The 13,524-nt window shown below is 42.5% G+C and overlaps 1 protein-coding gene across 3 annotated transcripts in view; it reads left to right on the forward strand.

The window, feature by feature from the left end:
• Nucleotides 1-13,524, forward strand: part of TASOR2 (transcription activation suppressor family member 2) — a 50,092-nt gene that overhangs the window by 17,103 nt on the left and 19,465 nt on the right. For all 3 annotated transcript variants that reach the window (XM_063397142.1, XM_063397144.1, XM_063397145.1), the window contains exons 5-14: nucleotides 852-943; nucleotides 3,239-3,343; nucleotides 5,522-5,646; nucleotides 6,777-6,796; nucleotides 6,901-7,000; nucleotides 8,424-8,524; nucleotides 8,650-8,753; nucleotides 10,200-10,272; nucleotides 11,181-11,489; nucleotides 12,079-12,816. In XM_063397142.1, coding sequence (XP_063253212.1) covers nucleotides 852-943; nucleotides 3,239-3,343; nucleotides 5,522-5,646; nucleotides 6,777-6,796; nucleotides 6,901-7,000; nucleotides 8,424-8,524; nucleotides 8,650-8,753; nucleotides 10,200-10,272; nucleotides 11,181-11,489; nucleotides 12,079-12,816 — 1,767 coding nt within the window. The remainder of the gene's footprint in view (nucleotides 1-851; nucleotides 944-3,238; nucleotides 3,344-5,521; nucleotides 5,647-6,776; nucleotides 6,797-6,900; nucleotides 7,001-8,423; nucleotides 8,525-8,649; nucleotides 8,754-10,199; nucleotides 10,273-11,180; nucleotides 11,490-12,078; nucleotides 12,817-13,524) is intronic.

Genomic DNA, 13,524 nt, shown 5'->3' on the forward strand with positions numbered 1-13,524 from the left:
TAGAAAAAAAATCCCAGAAATTTTGGGGGGAAATCCCAGAAATTGTAGAAAAAAAATCTCAGGAATTCTGGAAAAAAATTCCCAGAAATTCTGGAGAAAACTCCCAGAAATTCTAGAAAAAAATCCCACTAATTCTAGGGCGGGGAAAAAATCCCAGAAATTCTGGAAATAATTCCAAGAAATTCTAGAAAAAAATCCCAGAAATTAAAAAAAAATCTCCCAGAAATTCTAGAAAAGTTCCCAGAAATTCTGGAAAATATTCCCAGAAATTCTGGGAAAAATTCCCAGAAATTCTGGAAAATATTCCCAGAATTTTTGGGAAAAATTCCCAGAAATTGTAGAAAAAATCCCACAAATTCTAGGGAAAAAAAAATCCCAGAAATTCTGGAAATAATTCCAAGAAATTCTAGAAAAAAACCCCAGAAATTCTAGAAAAAGCTCCCAGAAATTCTGGAAAAAAACCCCAGAAATCCTGGGATAAACTACCAGAAATTCTGGAAAAAATTCCCCAGAAATTCTAGAAAAAAAATCCCGGAAATTCTGGGAAAAAAAACCCAGATTTTTTTTTATCACCCAATAACTGAATTTTTTGGGGGAATATTTCACATTTTTTGGGAATATTCCTCCTTCCCTGGGAATATTTCTCATTTCCTGGGAATATTTCCCATTTCCTGGGAATATTTCCAATGGAATGCACTGAACATTTCCCATCCCTTCCCCTGTTCCTCCCTCCAAACAAAAATCACGACCAAAGAACCAAAAAAAAAGGGGAAATAATCCAGAATTCCAGAGTTTTTTTGGGAATAACCTCTCCTAATGTTGAATAATTCCCATTTTTTCCCTTTTCCCAGGGGTTTACATTTCCAGATATCCCGACTGCCTCCAGCCCAGGCCTTGGCACCACGGAAAATCGGGATATATCGTCATTTGTAAACTCATTAAGGTAAAATCCTTTATTATCCATCCCTGGGGGGTGGAAAATCCAATCCAAATTCCAATTTTTCCTCGGATTTTCAGGAATTTTGGGAGGTTTGAGGGATTTTTTTCCCCTTTTTCTCTTGAGCTGATCCCAAACTCCCGACCCTGGAAATTTCTCTTTAAAGGAGATTTTGCTGCCCATAATTCTGATTTTGGTGGGATATAAAATCCAGCTCCAAATTCCAATTTTTCCTTGGATTTTCAGGAATTTTGGGAGGTTTGAGGGATTTTTTCCCTTTCCTCCTTCTCTCTGGAGCTGATCCCAACCCTCTGACATTGGAAATTTCCTTTAAAGAGATTTTGCTCCTCTTAATTCTGATGGGATGTAAAATCCAGCTCCAAATTCCAATTTTTACTTGAATTTTCAGGAATTTTGGGAAGTTTGAGGAATTTTTTCCCCATTCCTGCTCTGATTCCTTCTCTCTGCAGCCAATCCCAAACTCCTGAGACTGGAAATTCCCATTTAAAGGAGATTTTGCTGCCTATCATTTTGGTGGGATATAAAATCCAACTCCAAATTCCAATTTTTCCTTGGATTCTCAGGAATTTTGGGAGATTTGAAGGATTTTTTCCCTTTTTTCTCTGGAGCTGATCCCAACCCCAACCCTCTGACACTGGAAATTCTTCTTTGGAGATTTTGGTGCCCATAATTCTGATTTTGGTGGGATATAAAATCCAACTCCAAATTCCAATTTTTCCTCTGATTTTTTAGGAATTTTGGGAAGTTTGAGGGATTTTTTTCCCCTTTTTCTCTGGAACTGATCCCAAACTCCTGACCCTGGAAATTCCTCTTTAAAGGAGATTTTGCTGCCCATATTTCTGATTTTGGTGGGATGTAAAATCCAACTCCAAATTCCAATTTTTCCTCTGATTTTTTAGGAATTTTGGGAAGTTTGAGGGATTTTTTTCCCCTTTTTCTCTGGAACTGATCCCAAACTCCTGACCCTGGAAATTCCTCTTTAAAGGAGATTTTGCTGCCCATATTTCTGATTTTGGTGGGATGTAAAATCCAACTCCAAATTCCAATTTTTCCTTGGATTCTCAGGAATTTTGGGAAGTTCGAGGGATTTTTCCCCATTCCTGCTCTGATTCCTTCTCCCTGGAGCTGATCCCAAACTCCTGACATTGGAAATTTCCTTTAAAGGAAATTTTGCTGCCCATTATTTTAGTGGTTTATAAAATCCAACTCCAAATTCCAATTTTTCCTTGAATTTTCAGGAATTTTGGGAAGTTTGAGGAATTTTTTTCCCCATTCCTGCTCTGATTCCTTCTCCCTGGAGCCAATCCCAAACTCCTGACATTGGAAATTCCTCTTTGAAGGAGATTTTGCTGCCCATAATTCTGATTATGTTGAGGTGTGAAACCAAACTCCAGATTCCAATTTTTCCTTGGATTTTCAGGAATTTTGGGAGGTTTGAGGGATTTTTTTTCCCCTTTTTCTCTGGAGCTGATTCCAAACCACAACCCCTGACATTGGAAATTTCTGTTTGAAGGAGATTTTGCTGCCCATAATTCTGATTTTGGTGGGATGTAAAATCCAACTCCAAATTCCAATTTTTCCTCGGATTTTCAGGAATTTTGGGAGGTTTGAGGGATTTTTTTCCCCTTTTTCTCTGGAGCTGATCCCAAAATCACAACCCTGGAAATTTCTGTTTGAAGGAGAATTTGCTCCCCATAATTCTGTTGAGGTGTAAAACCAAACTCCAGACTCCAAATATTCCTTGGATTTTCTGGAAATTTGGGAGGTTTGAGGAATTTTTTCCCCCATTCCTGCTCTGATTCCTTCTCTCTGGAGCTGATCCCAAAATTCCACTCCTGATACTGGAAATTCCTCTTTAAAGGAGATTTTGCTGCCATCATTTTGGTGGGATGTAAAATCCAACTCCAAATTCCAATTTTTCCTTGGATTTTCAGGAATTTTGGGAGGATTGAGGGATTTTTTTTCCCTTTCCTCCTTCTCTCTGGAGCCAATCCCAAACTCCTGACACTGGAAATTCCTCTTTAAAGGAGATTTTGCTTCTCTTAATTCTGATGGGATGTAAAATCCAACTCCAGATTCCAATTTTTCCTTGAATTTTCAGGAATTTTGGGAGATTTGAAGGATTATTTCCCTCTTTTCTCTGCAGCTGCTCCCACCCCCCTGCCCCTGAGAATTCCCATCCCACCACCCCCCCCTCCCTCCCCTTCCCACCCCCCAAATCCCATTCCTGGGGAAATTAAATTCCCTTTTTTTCCCTTTTTTATGGAATTTTTCCTGCAGGGGAAGGTCCGAGCCGTGGCCGAGAGCTCCTCGAGCAGCCCCGTGTGCCCCTCGCCGGGCTACGACTGCCACGTGTCCCTGCACGGCCCCAGCAGGGCCAGCCAGGTACCCCAAAATCCCCCTGAAATGGAAATTATAAACCCCCAAAATAGAAAAAAAATATACATTTATAAATGTGTAAATGTATTCATTGATAAACGTAAAAAAAATCGGAAATTCGTAAATCGGAATTACCGCGGTTCCGGAATTCTTTTAATTTAATTTTGTGTAAATCAGAGAATCCACTGGAAATTCCCTTTTAATTTAATTTAATTTAATTTTGTGAAAATCTGGGAATCTGCTGGAAAATCCCTTTTAATTTAATTTTATGAATTCCCATTGGGAATTCCCTTTTAATTTAATTTTAATTTTGTGAAAATCTGGGAATCCGCTGGAAAATCCCTTTTAATTTAATTTTATGAATTCCCATTGGGAATTCCCTTTTAATTTAATTTTAATTTTGTGAAAATCTGGGAATCCGCTGGAAAATCCCTTTTAATTTAATTTTATGAATTCCCATTGGGAATTCCCTTTTAATTTCATTTTAATTTTGTGCAAATATGAGAATCCATTGGAAATTCCCTTTTAATGATGATTTATTAGTTGGATTTTGTGTGGATCTGGGAATCGGCTGGAAATTCCCTGTTAATTTAATTTTAATTTAGTGAAAATCTGGGAATCCATTGGAAAAATCCTTGTTAATTTAATTTTAATTTAGTGAAAATCTGAGAATCCACTGGAAATTCCCTTTTAATGGTGATTTATTTGTTGAATTTTGTGAAAATCAGGAAATCCATTAGAAATTCTCTTTTAATTTAATTTTGTGTAAATCAAAGAATGCACTGAAAATTCCCCTTTAATTTAATTTAATTTTGTGAAAATCTGGGAATCCACTGGAAATTTCCTTTTAATTTAATTTAATTTTGTGTAAATAAGGGAATCCACTGGGAATTCCGTTTTAATGATGATTTATTATTTGGATTTTGTGAAAATCAGGGAATCCATTGGAAATTCCCTTTTAATTTAATTTTAATTTTGTGAAAATCTGGGAATCCATTAGAAATTCTCTTTTAATTTAATTTTGTGTAAATCAGAGAATCCACTGGAAATTCCCTTTTAATGGTGATTTATTCTTTGGATTTTGTGAAAATCTGGGAATCCACTGGGAATTCCATTTTAATGATGATTTATTCTTTGGATTTTGCGAAAATCAGGGAATCCATTAGAAATTCTCTTTTAATTTAATTTTGTGTAAATCAGAGAATCCACTGGAAATTTTCTTTTAATTTAATTTTAATTTTGTGAAAATCAGGGAATCCACTGGAAATTTCCTTTTAATGTTAATTTTAATTTTGTGAAAATCTGGGAAACCACAGAAATTCCCTTTTCTCCCTGTTGAATTTGAAGAACAAATGCAAAACAAATGAAAAAGAAATGAAAAAGAAATTCACCTGCAGTAAGAGAGATTTATCCCATGAGAATCAATAAAGAAAATACATAAACAATGCAAGAACAGAGATTTGATGCACAGGAGATTGCCCTGCAGGGACCGTGGGTCCTGGAAGGGATAAAGAGCCCGGCCCCAGCTGGCCCATTAACAGAAGATATCCCCCAGAGTTATCAGGGACAGGTCCTGGAAGGGATAAAGAGCCCGGCCCCAGCTGGTTTGAACAGAAGATATCCCCCAGAGTTGTGAGGGATAGGTCCTGGAAGGGATAAAGAAAACACATCCCCAGCTGGTTTGAACAGAAGATATCCCCAGAGCTATCAGGGATAGGTCCTGGAAGGGATAAAGAAAACACATCCCCAGCTGGTTTGAACAGAAGATATCTCCCAGAATTATGAGGGATAGGTCCTGGAAGGGATAAAGAACCCAGCCCCAGCTGGCCCATTAACAGAAGATACCCCCAGAGTTATCAGGGATAGGTCCTGGAAGGGATAAAGAGCACAGCCTCAGCTGGCCCATGAACAGAAGAGATCCCCCAGAGTTATCAGGGATAGGTCCTGGAAGGGATAAAGAACACAGCCCTAGCTGGCCCATTAACAGAAGATATCCCCAGAGTTATCAGGGACAGGTCCTGGAAGGGATAAAGAACACAGCCCTAGCTGGCCCATGAACAGAAGATACCCCCAGAGTTATCAGGGATAGGTCCTGGAAGGGATAAAGAGCCCTGCCCCAGCTGCTGGCAGAGCACCCAGCTGTGCTCCAGGCCAGCATTCCATGTTTTTTCTGGAATTTTCCAGTACTACGTGTACGAGCTGAGCGGCGGCGGCGCGGCCGAGCGGCCCCGGCAGGTCTGTCCCTACATCTTCCTGTCCTGCCACTACAGCCAGCCCCAGGAGATGCCAGCGCTGGCCACACACAGCCTGTGAGCAAACCCCAACCCAGCCCTTCCCTTCCCTCTGCCCATCCCCAAATACTCCTTTTTATTCCTTTTCATTCCTTTTTATTCCCTTTTTATTCCTTTTCATTCCTTTTTATTCCCTTTTGATTCCCTTTTAATTCCCTTTTTATTCCCTTTTTATTCCTTTTTATTTCCTTTTTATTCCTTTTTATTCCTTTTTATTCCCTTTTTATTCCTTTTTATTCCCTTTTTATTCCTTTTTATTCCCTTTTTATTCCTTTTTTATTCCCTTTTGATTCCTTTTTATTCCCTTTTTATTTCCTTTTGATTCCTTTTTATTCCTTTTTTATTCCCTTTTTATTCCTTTTTATTCCCTTTTTATTTCCTTTTGATTCCTTTTTATTCCTTTTTTATTCCCTTTTTATTGCTTTTTATTCCCTTTTTATTCCCTTTTTATTCCTTTTTATTTGTTTTTATTCCTTTTTATTCCCTTTTTATTCCTTTTTATTCCCTTTTTATTCCTTTTTATTCCCTTTTTATTTCCTTTTTATTCCTTTTTATTCCTTTTTATTCCTTTTTATTCCCTTTTTATTCCCTTTTTATTCCTTTTTATTCCTTTTTATTCCCTTTTTATTCCTTTTTATTCCTTTTTATTCCTTTTTATTCCCTTTTGATTCCTTTTTATTCCTTTTTATTCCCTTTTTATTCCCTTTTTATTCCTTTTTGTTCCCTTTTTATTCCCTTTTGATTCCTTTTTATTCCTTTTTATTCCCTTTTTATTCCTTTTTATTCCCTTTTGATTCCCTTTTTATTCCTTTTTATTCCTTTTTATTTCCTTTTTATTCGTTTTTATTCCCTTTTCATTCCTTTTTATTCCCTTTTTATTCCTTTTTATTCCTTTTTATTCCCTTTTTATTCCCTTTTTATTCCCTTTTTATTCCTTTTTATTGCCTTTTTATTCCCTTTTTATTCCTTTTTATTCCTTTTTATTCCCTTTTTATTCCTTATTCCTTTTTATTCCTTTTTATTCCTTTTTATTCCCTTTTTATTCCCTTTTTATCCCTTTTTATTCCCTTTTTATTCCTTTTTATTCCTTTTGATTCCTTTTCCCATCTCTCAATATTTCCTTTTTTTATTTCTTTTTTTCCCTCCAGAGCGGAGCAGACCCACCAAGGTAAGACCAGCTGTGTTTTGACTTTGGGGTTGGGTTTATCCACGGATTTTTGGATCTCTTTTTCCTCTCCTGCTTTTATTTGGTTTATTTTCCCTTTCCTGCAGCCCTGCCCTGCCCATGGAGGGGCCAGCTCTCCATCCAGGGCCAGCTGCTCTGCACCATCGCCCTGAGGAACCCCCACAGCTGCACCATCCCTGCCCAGCTGTGAGTTTGCTTTTCTTCTTCCTCCTGGGAGAATTTTGGGGTGTTGGTTTCTCAAACTGAACCTGGTTTCACAACCAAATCCTTGTTTCCTAACCCAAACCTGGTTTCCTAACCCAAACTTGATCTCTTAACCAAATCTTGGTTTCACAAACTGAACCTGGTTTCACAAACTGAACCTGGTTTCACAAACTGGTTTCTCAACCAAATCCTTGTTTCTTAAGCCAAACTTGATCTCTTAACTAAATCCTGGCTTCTCAAATAAAACCTGGTTTCTTAAACTAAACCTGGTTTCTCAACCAAATCCTTTTTTCTTTACACAAATTTGGTTTCTTAACCAAAACCTGGTTTCTCAGACTAAACCTGGTTTCTTAAACTAAGCCTGATTCCTAAAACTGAACCTGGTTTCTCAACCAAATCCTGGTTTCTGAATCCAAACCTGGTTTCTTAATCAAATCCTGATTTCTCAAACTAAACCTGGTTTCTCAACCAAATCCTGGTTCTTCTTAACCCAAATTTTGTTTCTTAACCAAATCCTGGCTTCTCAAACTAAATCTGGTTTCTTAACCAAATCCTGATTTCTCAACCAAATCCTTGTTTCTTAACCCAAACTTCATCTCTTAACCAAAGCCTGGTTTCTCAAACTAAATCTGGTTTCTTAAACTAAGCCTGATTCCTAAAACTGAACCTGGTTTCTCAACCAAATCCTTTTTCTTAACCCAAATTTGGTTTCTTAATCAAATCCTGATTTCTCAAACTAAACCTGGTTTCTCAACCAAATCCTGGTTCTTCTTAACCAAAATTTTGTTTCTTAACCAAATCCTGGCTTCTCAAACTAAATCTGGTTTCTTAAACTAAGCCTGATTTCTAAAACTGAACCTGGTTTCACAACCAAATCCTGATTTCTTAACCCAAACTTGGTTGCTTAACCCAAACTTGATCTCTTAACTAAATCTTGGTTTCTCAAACTGAACTTGGTTTCTTAAATCTTTGTTTCTTAACCAAAGCCTGGTTTCTCAAACTGAACCTGGTTTCTTAACCAAATCCTGATTTCTTAACCCAAACCTGGTTTCTTAACCCAGGCCTGGGTTCTTACCAAGTCCTGGTTTCTCCAGCTGAACCTGGTTTTGTCTTTCCCTCCTCATTCCCTTGCTCTGGAATGTTGGCACAGTCAGGAAGGTGTGGGGGGAGGAGATAAAATCCTGGAGCTTTCAAACAATTTAATTTTAATTTAGACACCTCCTGCTAAATCAGATTGCTCCAAGCCTGGCTTTAAACATTCCCAGGGGCTGGCATTGGAGGATTTTCAGGATTTGCCATCAGCATCCTCTAATTATCCAAGCGCTGAGCAAGCTGCACCTTCTCCAGAGCTTCTTTTAATTCCATGAATTCCCAATCCTGAAATTTTGGTGCTTTATCCCCTCAGGCCTCCCAACCTGGACATCAGGCACGTGATGGGATTGGCTGACCTGAGGAAAAAGCTGCCAGAAGCTGCATTTGGGAAAAAAAATTACACTGGGAAGGAAGGTGGGCGTGAAATATTCCAATTCCCAGAGCTTCCACCAATTCCCCTCCATCCTGCTGGGATGGAGAATTCAGAATTCATGGGAAAAGCACCATTCCCACACCAAATCCGGATTTTTTCCCTTCAGTCTGCTTTCAGGGTGTTTACTCCAGTCTCTATGAGGTGGAAATATCCAATAAGGATCAATCCAGAATGGATCTGCTGCTGGAAAAGCTGAAGGAAAAGGACTTGGTGAGTGTTTGTCTGGGAGAAAAGCGGCCTTAAAATGGAATTTTGGTGACATTATCCACAACTAATGCCAAATGGAACGGATTTTCCTGCTTTAAATGGTCTTTTCCTGCTTTGTGGCTCTCAAACATTTATTCTTTATCACCTGAAGATGAACTGGGAATTGTTTCTGGAGGATTTTCCTTGGGATCTCTTTTTATATTCTGTTTTTTCCAGCACGTATGAGCCTGGTGTCTCCAGGATAAACCCACAGCAATCCCTTCCTGCTGGGATTTGGGGTTTGGCTTTGCTGTTCCCACTTCCCTCTCCCATTCCCTGCTCCCTGGAAATCCAGGGATTTAAACCCAGGGCTGGGATCACCCTCCCCTCCCTCTGAGCTGGAATCTTGGTTGGAATCTTCATTTCCAAGCCCAGCAGCAGCCAGAGCCTGGCCTGGAAGCTGCAGGAAACTGGAAAACCACTCCAGGAACTCCCAGTGATCAATATCAGGATGATCCAGCCTTGCAAAAAAAGCAGGAATGATCATGAGAGGCATTAATTTGGGAATTGCAGCATTTCCAGTCGGAGGGAGGAGGTGTCTGATGGGATCAAGGCTCAGAAATCCTCACAGGAAACTTTGGATTTCCAGCTGTCCACGGGAGCTGCAGAGAAATTTCTGCACCTCCAACTGCAGCCCCTGAACTTTGTCCCTGGGTCCCTCAGCTGAGGGGGAAAGGCAGTGAATGATTCCCTGGAAAAGTGGGGAATGTGGGAATGCTGGAATTGAAAAGTTCCCTTCAGCCCTGGAACTCCTGAGGGGTTTCTCTGCCCCGCCAGAGCTGCTGCTCCTTCCTGCTCCTCAGGCAGGATGGGCAGAGGGAAGGCTGGAAAATCGGGAATGTTCCCCTGGAGAGGGGAAGGCTGGAAAATTTGGAATGTTCCCCTGGAGAGGAGAAGGCTGGAAAATTGGGAATGTTCCCCTGGAGAGGAGAAGGCTGGAAAATTGGGAATGTTCTCCTGGAGAGGAGAAGGCTGGAAAATTGGGAATGTTCCCCTGGAGAGGGGAAGGCTGGAAAATTGGGAATGTTCCCTGGAGAAGGGAAGGATCCAGGGAGAGCTTCCAGCACATTCCAGGGCCTGGAGGGGCTCCAGGAGAGCTGCAGAGGGGCTGGGGACAAGGGACAGAGGGACAGGACACAGGGAATGGCTTCAGCTTGGAAAAGGGGAAATTTGGGTGGGATCTTGGGAATTCTGTGTTTTCCCCTGGAATGCCGGGAAAAACCTTTGGGCTGCAATTCCTGCATGGGATGGATTAATAATCTTCATTAATTCCTGCCAGCTTGATGAGGATATTTCCTTATTTTAGGGATTTTGAGGCTGGAACAAGGAAGGTTTTTGGTCCCAGATCCCGGCTGGCACGAGGGGCACGGAGGGAGCAGAGTTTGATTCCTTTTCCCTCTGTTTTTCCAGGCGATCATCAAATATTTACAGGATCAGGGAGTTCTCATCCTGCTCACGTCCTCAGCCCTGGCACGAGAGGATGGTAAGGCTGGGCTGGGCTGGGCTGGGCTGGGCTGGGCTGGGCTGGGCTGGGCCGGGCTGGGCTGGGCTGGGCTGGGCTGGGCCGGGCTGGATTCCTGCTGGGTTTTGGGGGTTTGGAAACCTCAACTGAACCTGGTTTCTCAAACTAAACCTGGTTTCTTAAACTGGACCTGGTTACTTAAACTGAACCTGGTTTCTCAAACTAAACCTGGTTTAAACTGAACCTGGTTTCTTAACCCGAACTTTGTTCCTTAACCTAAATCTGGTTTCTCAAACTAAACCTGGTTTTGGAACCCAAAGCTGGTTTTTTAAACTGAACCTGGTTTCTTAAACTGATCCTGGTTTCTTAAACTGATCCTGGTTTTTGAACTAAAACCTGGCTTCTTAAGCAAAACCTGATTTCTCAAACTAAACCAGGTTTGTTAACCCAAACCTTGTTCCTTAACCCAAATCTGGTTTCTCAAACCAAACCTGGTTTTTGAACCCAAAGCTAGTTTCTTAAACTGAACCTGGTTTCTGAACCAAAACCTGGTTTATCAAACTAAACCTGTTTTTGAACCAAAATCTGGTTTCTGAACCAAAACCTCACTTCTCAAGCCAAACCTGGTTTCTCAAACTAAACCTGGTTTTGAACCCAGACCTGATTTCTTAACCTAAACTTTGTTCCTTAAACTAAACCTGGTTTCCTAACCTAAACCTGTTTTGTTAACCTAAACCTGGTTGCTTAGATTGAACCTGGTTTCTGAACCCAAACCTGGTTTCTGAAACTAAATCTAATTTCTCAACCTAAACCTAAACCTGATTTCTCAAACTAAACCTGGTTTCTGAACCCAGACCTGGGTTTTGAACCCAGACCTGGTCTCTCAAACTAAACCTGGTTTCTGAACTTAAACCTGGCTTTTTTTGCAGGTCTAGAGCCCAAGGATGCAAAGGATCCCCAGGAGCCCAAAGATCTCAAGGGTCTCAAGGATCCCAAGGGTCCCAAGGAGCCCAAGGATCCCAAGGGTCCCAAGGGTGTAAAGGAGCCCAAGGATCCCCAGAAGCCCAAGGATCCCCAGAAGCCCAAGGATCTCAAGGATTCCAAGGATCCCAAGGATCTCAAGGATTCCAAGGATCCCAAGGATCCCCAGGATGTGGAAGCTCCCCCGGCTGCCCCGGAGGCGGTGTCGCTGCTGGCGCTGTTCCTGTTCCCGTCCCCGCGGGCCCTGAGCCCCCCAGGTAGGAGCTGCCCCTGCCCCAGCCCTGCTGCAGCCTGGAAAAACCCCTGGAAAAATCCCTGGAAAATCTGTGGAAAAATCCCTGGAAAAACCCCTGGAAAAATCCCTGGGAGAGCTCCAGGCACTGCCAGGGCCAGCCTGGGACTGGGACAGGAATTCTGCAGCTCTAGGCTGGCCTAAGGCAGGCGCTGCCCTGCGCGTGATGGCAGGGACAGGACTGCCAGGGATGGCAGGGACAAATGCTGGCTTTAGGGGACAGCAGTGACAATTGGTGACCTTTTGAGGAATGGCAGTGACAATTAATGACTCTTTTAAGGGATGGCTGTGACAAATACGTTCTTTTTTAGGGGACAAATGATGATTTTTCAGGAGATGAGAGTGACAAATGATGATTTTTTAAGGGATGGCAGTTGGAATCACCTCTTTGTGTCCCACAGGGAATTCTTTGTTCCCTTCACCATCACACCAGGACATTTCCCCCAGGGCTGAGATTTTTTTTGGAGCTTCTCCCTCCGATATTTCCCAAGCGATTTAGGGAATTCAATCCTTTCCTGATGGGCTTGACAATAATTATCCTTTTCCTTTCCCAGCTGGAAAGCAGGATCCGAAGGCCAGGAAGGGAGGCAGCGCCAGGAATTCCCTCTCCTTAAAAATCGCCTCGGTGGTGCCGGGGCTGCGCTACGCCCTGCGGAAAGCGGCCGACGCCGGGAGCGCCGCGGGCAGCGCCGGCCTCAGGGAGCACCTCCAGGAATTCGCCAAACTCCGGCAAAACTCTCCTGGGAAAAGCATTCCCGATCCTCCCCCAGGCCGGGATGAGGGGGCTCATCCCTCCCAAGGAGCCTCGGAGCAGGCGCTGGCGCGGCTGCGGCGTTACCTGGCCGATCCCGGCGGATACACCTTGGGAATGTCGGCGGCGCTGGGGTGGCTGAGCAGAAACCCGGGAGCTGATCCCGGGAATTCCTCCTCCTCCTCCTCCTCCTCTCCTCCCGATCCCTTCCTGGACAGCTTCTCTAAGAGCGTCACCTCTCCCACCAAGCCCTGGGGCCGGGAGAGCCGGAGGAAATCCAGCAGGATCCTCGGGAAAAGCCTCTCTCCGTTGAAGGCACCGGCGGATCCGGGGGCGGAGGAGAGCAGGGGCAGGGAGGGGGCCAGGAAGAAAATCAACAATTCGGGATCTCCCGGAGGAGCCGGGAGCGAGCCTGGAGCCAGGAGCGAGCCCGGAGGAGCCGGGAGCGAGCCCGGAGGAGCCGGGAGCGAGCCCGGAGGAGCCGGGAGCGAGCCCATGCTCAAACTGGCCAAGCTGAGGCTGCCCCACGGCAGGAAAAGGGGTGAGGAAAACGGGATGGGCGGGATGGGATTCATCCTGCTCATCCAGCCGGGAGAGTGGAACAGAGCCCAGAAATGCTGGGGTGGGATTCCATGAGAAATCTGTTTCCAGCAATTCCCAGAGAATCCCATTTCCAGAAATCGTGAATGGAATTGCCAGAGAATTCTGTTTTCACAAATTCCCAGAGGATTCTAATTCTGGAGTAGAATTCCCAGAGAATTCCATTTTCAGCAGTTCCCAGAGAACTTTGTTTCCAGAAATTCTGGAATAGAATTCCCAGAGGATTCTATTTTCAGCTATTCCCAAAGAATTCTATTTCCAAAAATTCTGGAATAGAATTCCCAGAGAATTCTCTTTTCAGCAATTCCCAGAGAATCTCATTTCCAGAAATTCTGGAATGGAATTCCAAGAGGATTCTGTTTTCACAAATTCCCAGAGAATTTTATTTCCTGAAATTTCCAGAGAATTAATTGTATTTCCAGAAATTCTGGAGTAGGATTCCCAGTGAATTCCACTTTCAGCAATTACCAGAGAACTTTGTTTCCAAAAATTCTGGAATAGAAATCCCAGAGAACTCTGTTTTCAGAAATTCCCAGAAATCCCATTTCCAGCAATTCTGGAACGGAATTCCCCCAAAATTCTCTTTTCAGCAATTCCAAAGAATTCTATTTCCAAAAATTCTGGAATCGAATTCCCAGTGAATTCCATT

Source organism: Prinia subflava, chromosome 4, assembly GCF_021018805.1.
Source record: "Prinia subflava isolate CZ2003 ecotype Zambia chromosome 4, Cam_Psub_1.2, whole genome shotgun sequence".
NCBI lineage: Eukaryota > Metazoa > Chordata > Aves > Passeriformes > Cisticolidae > Prinia > Prinia subflava.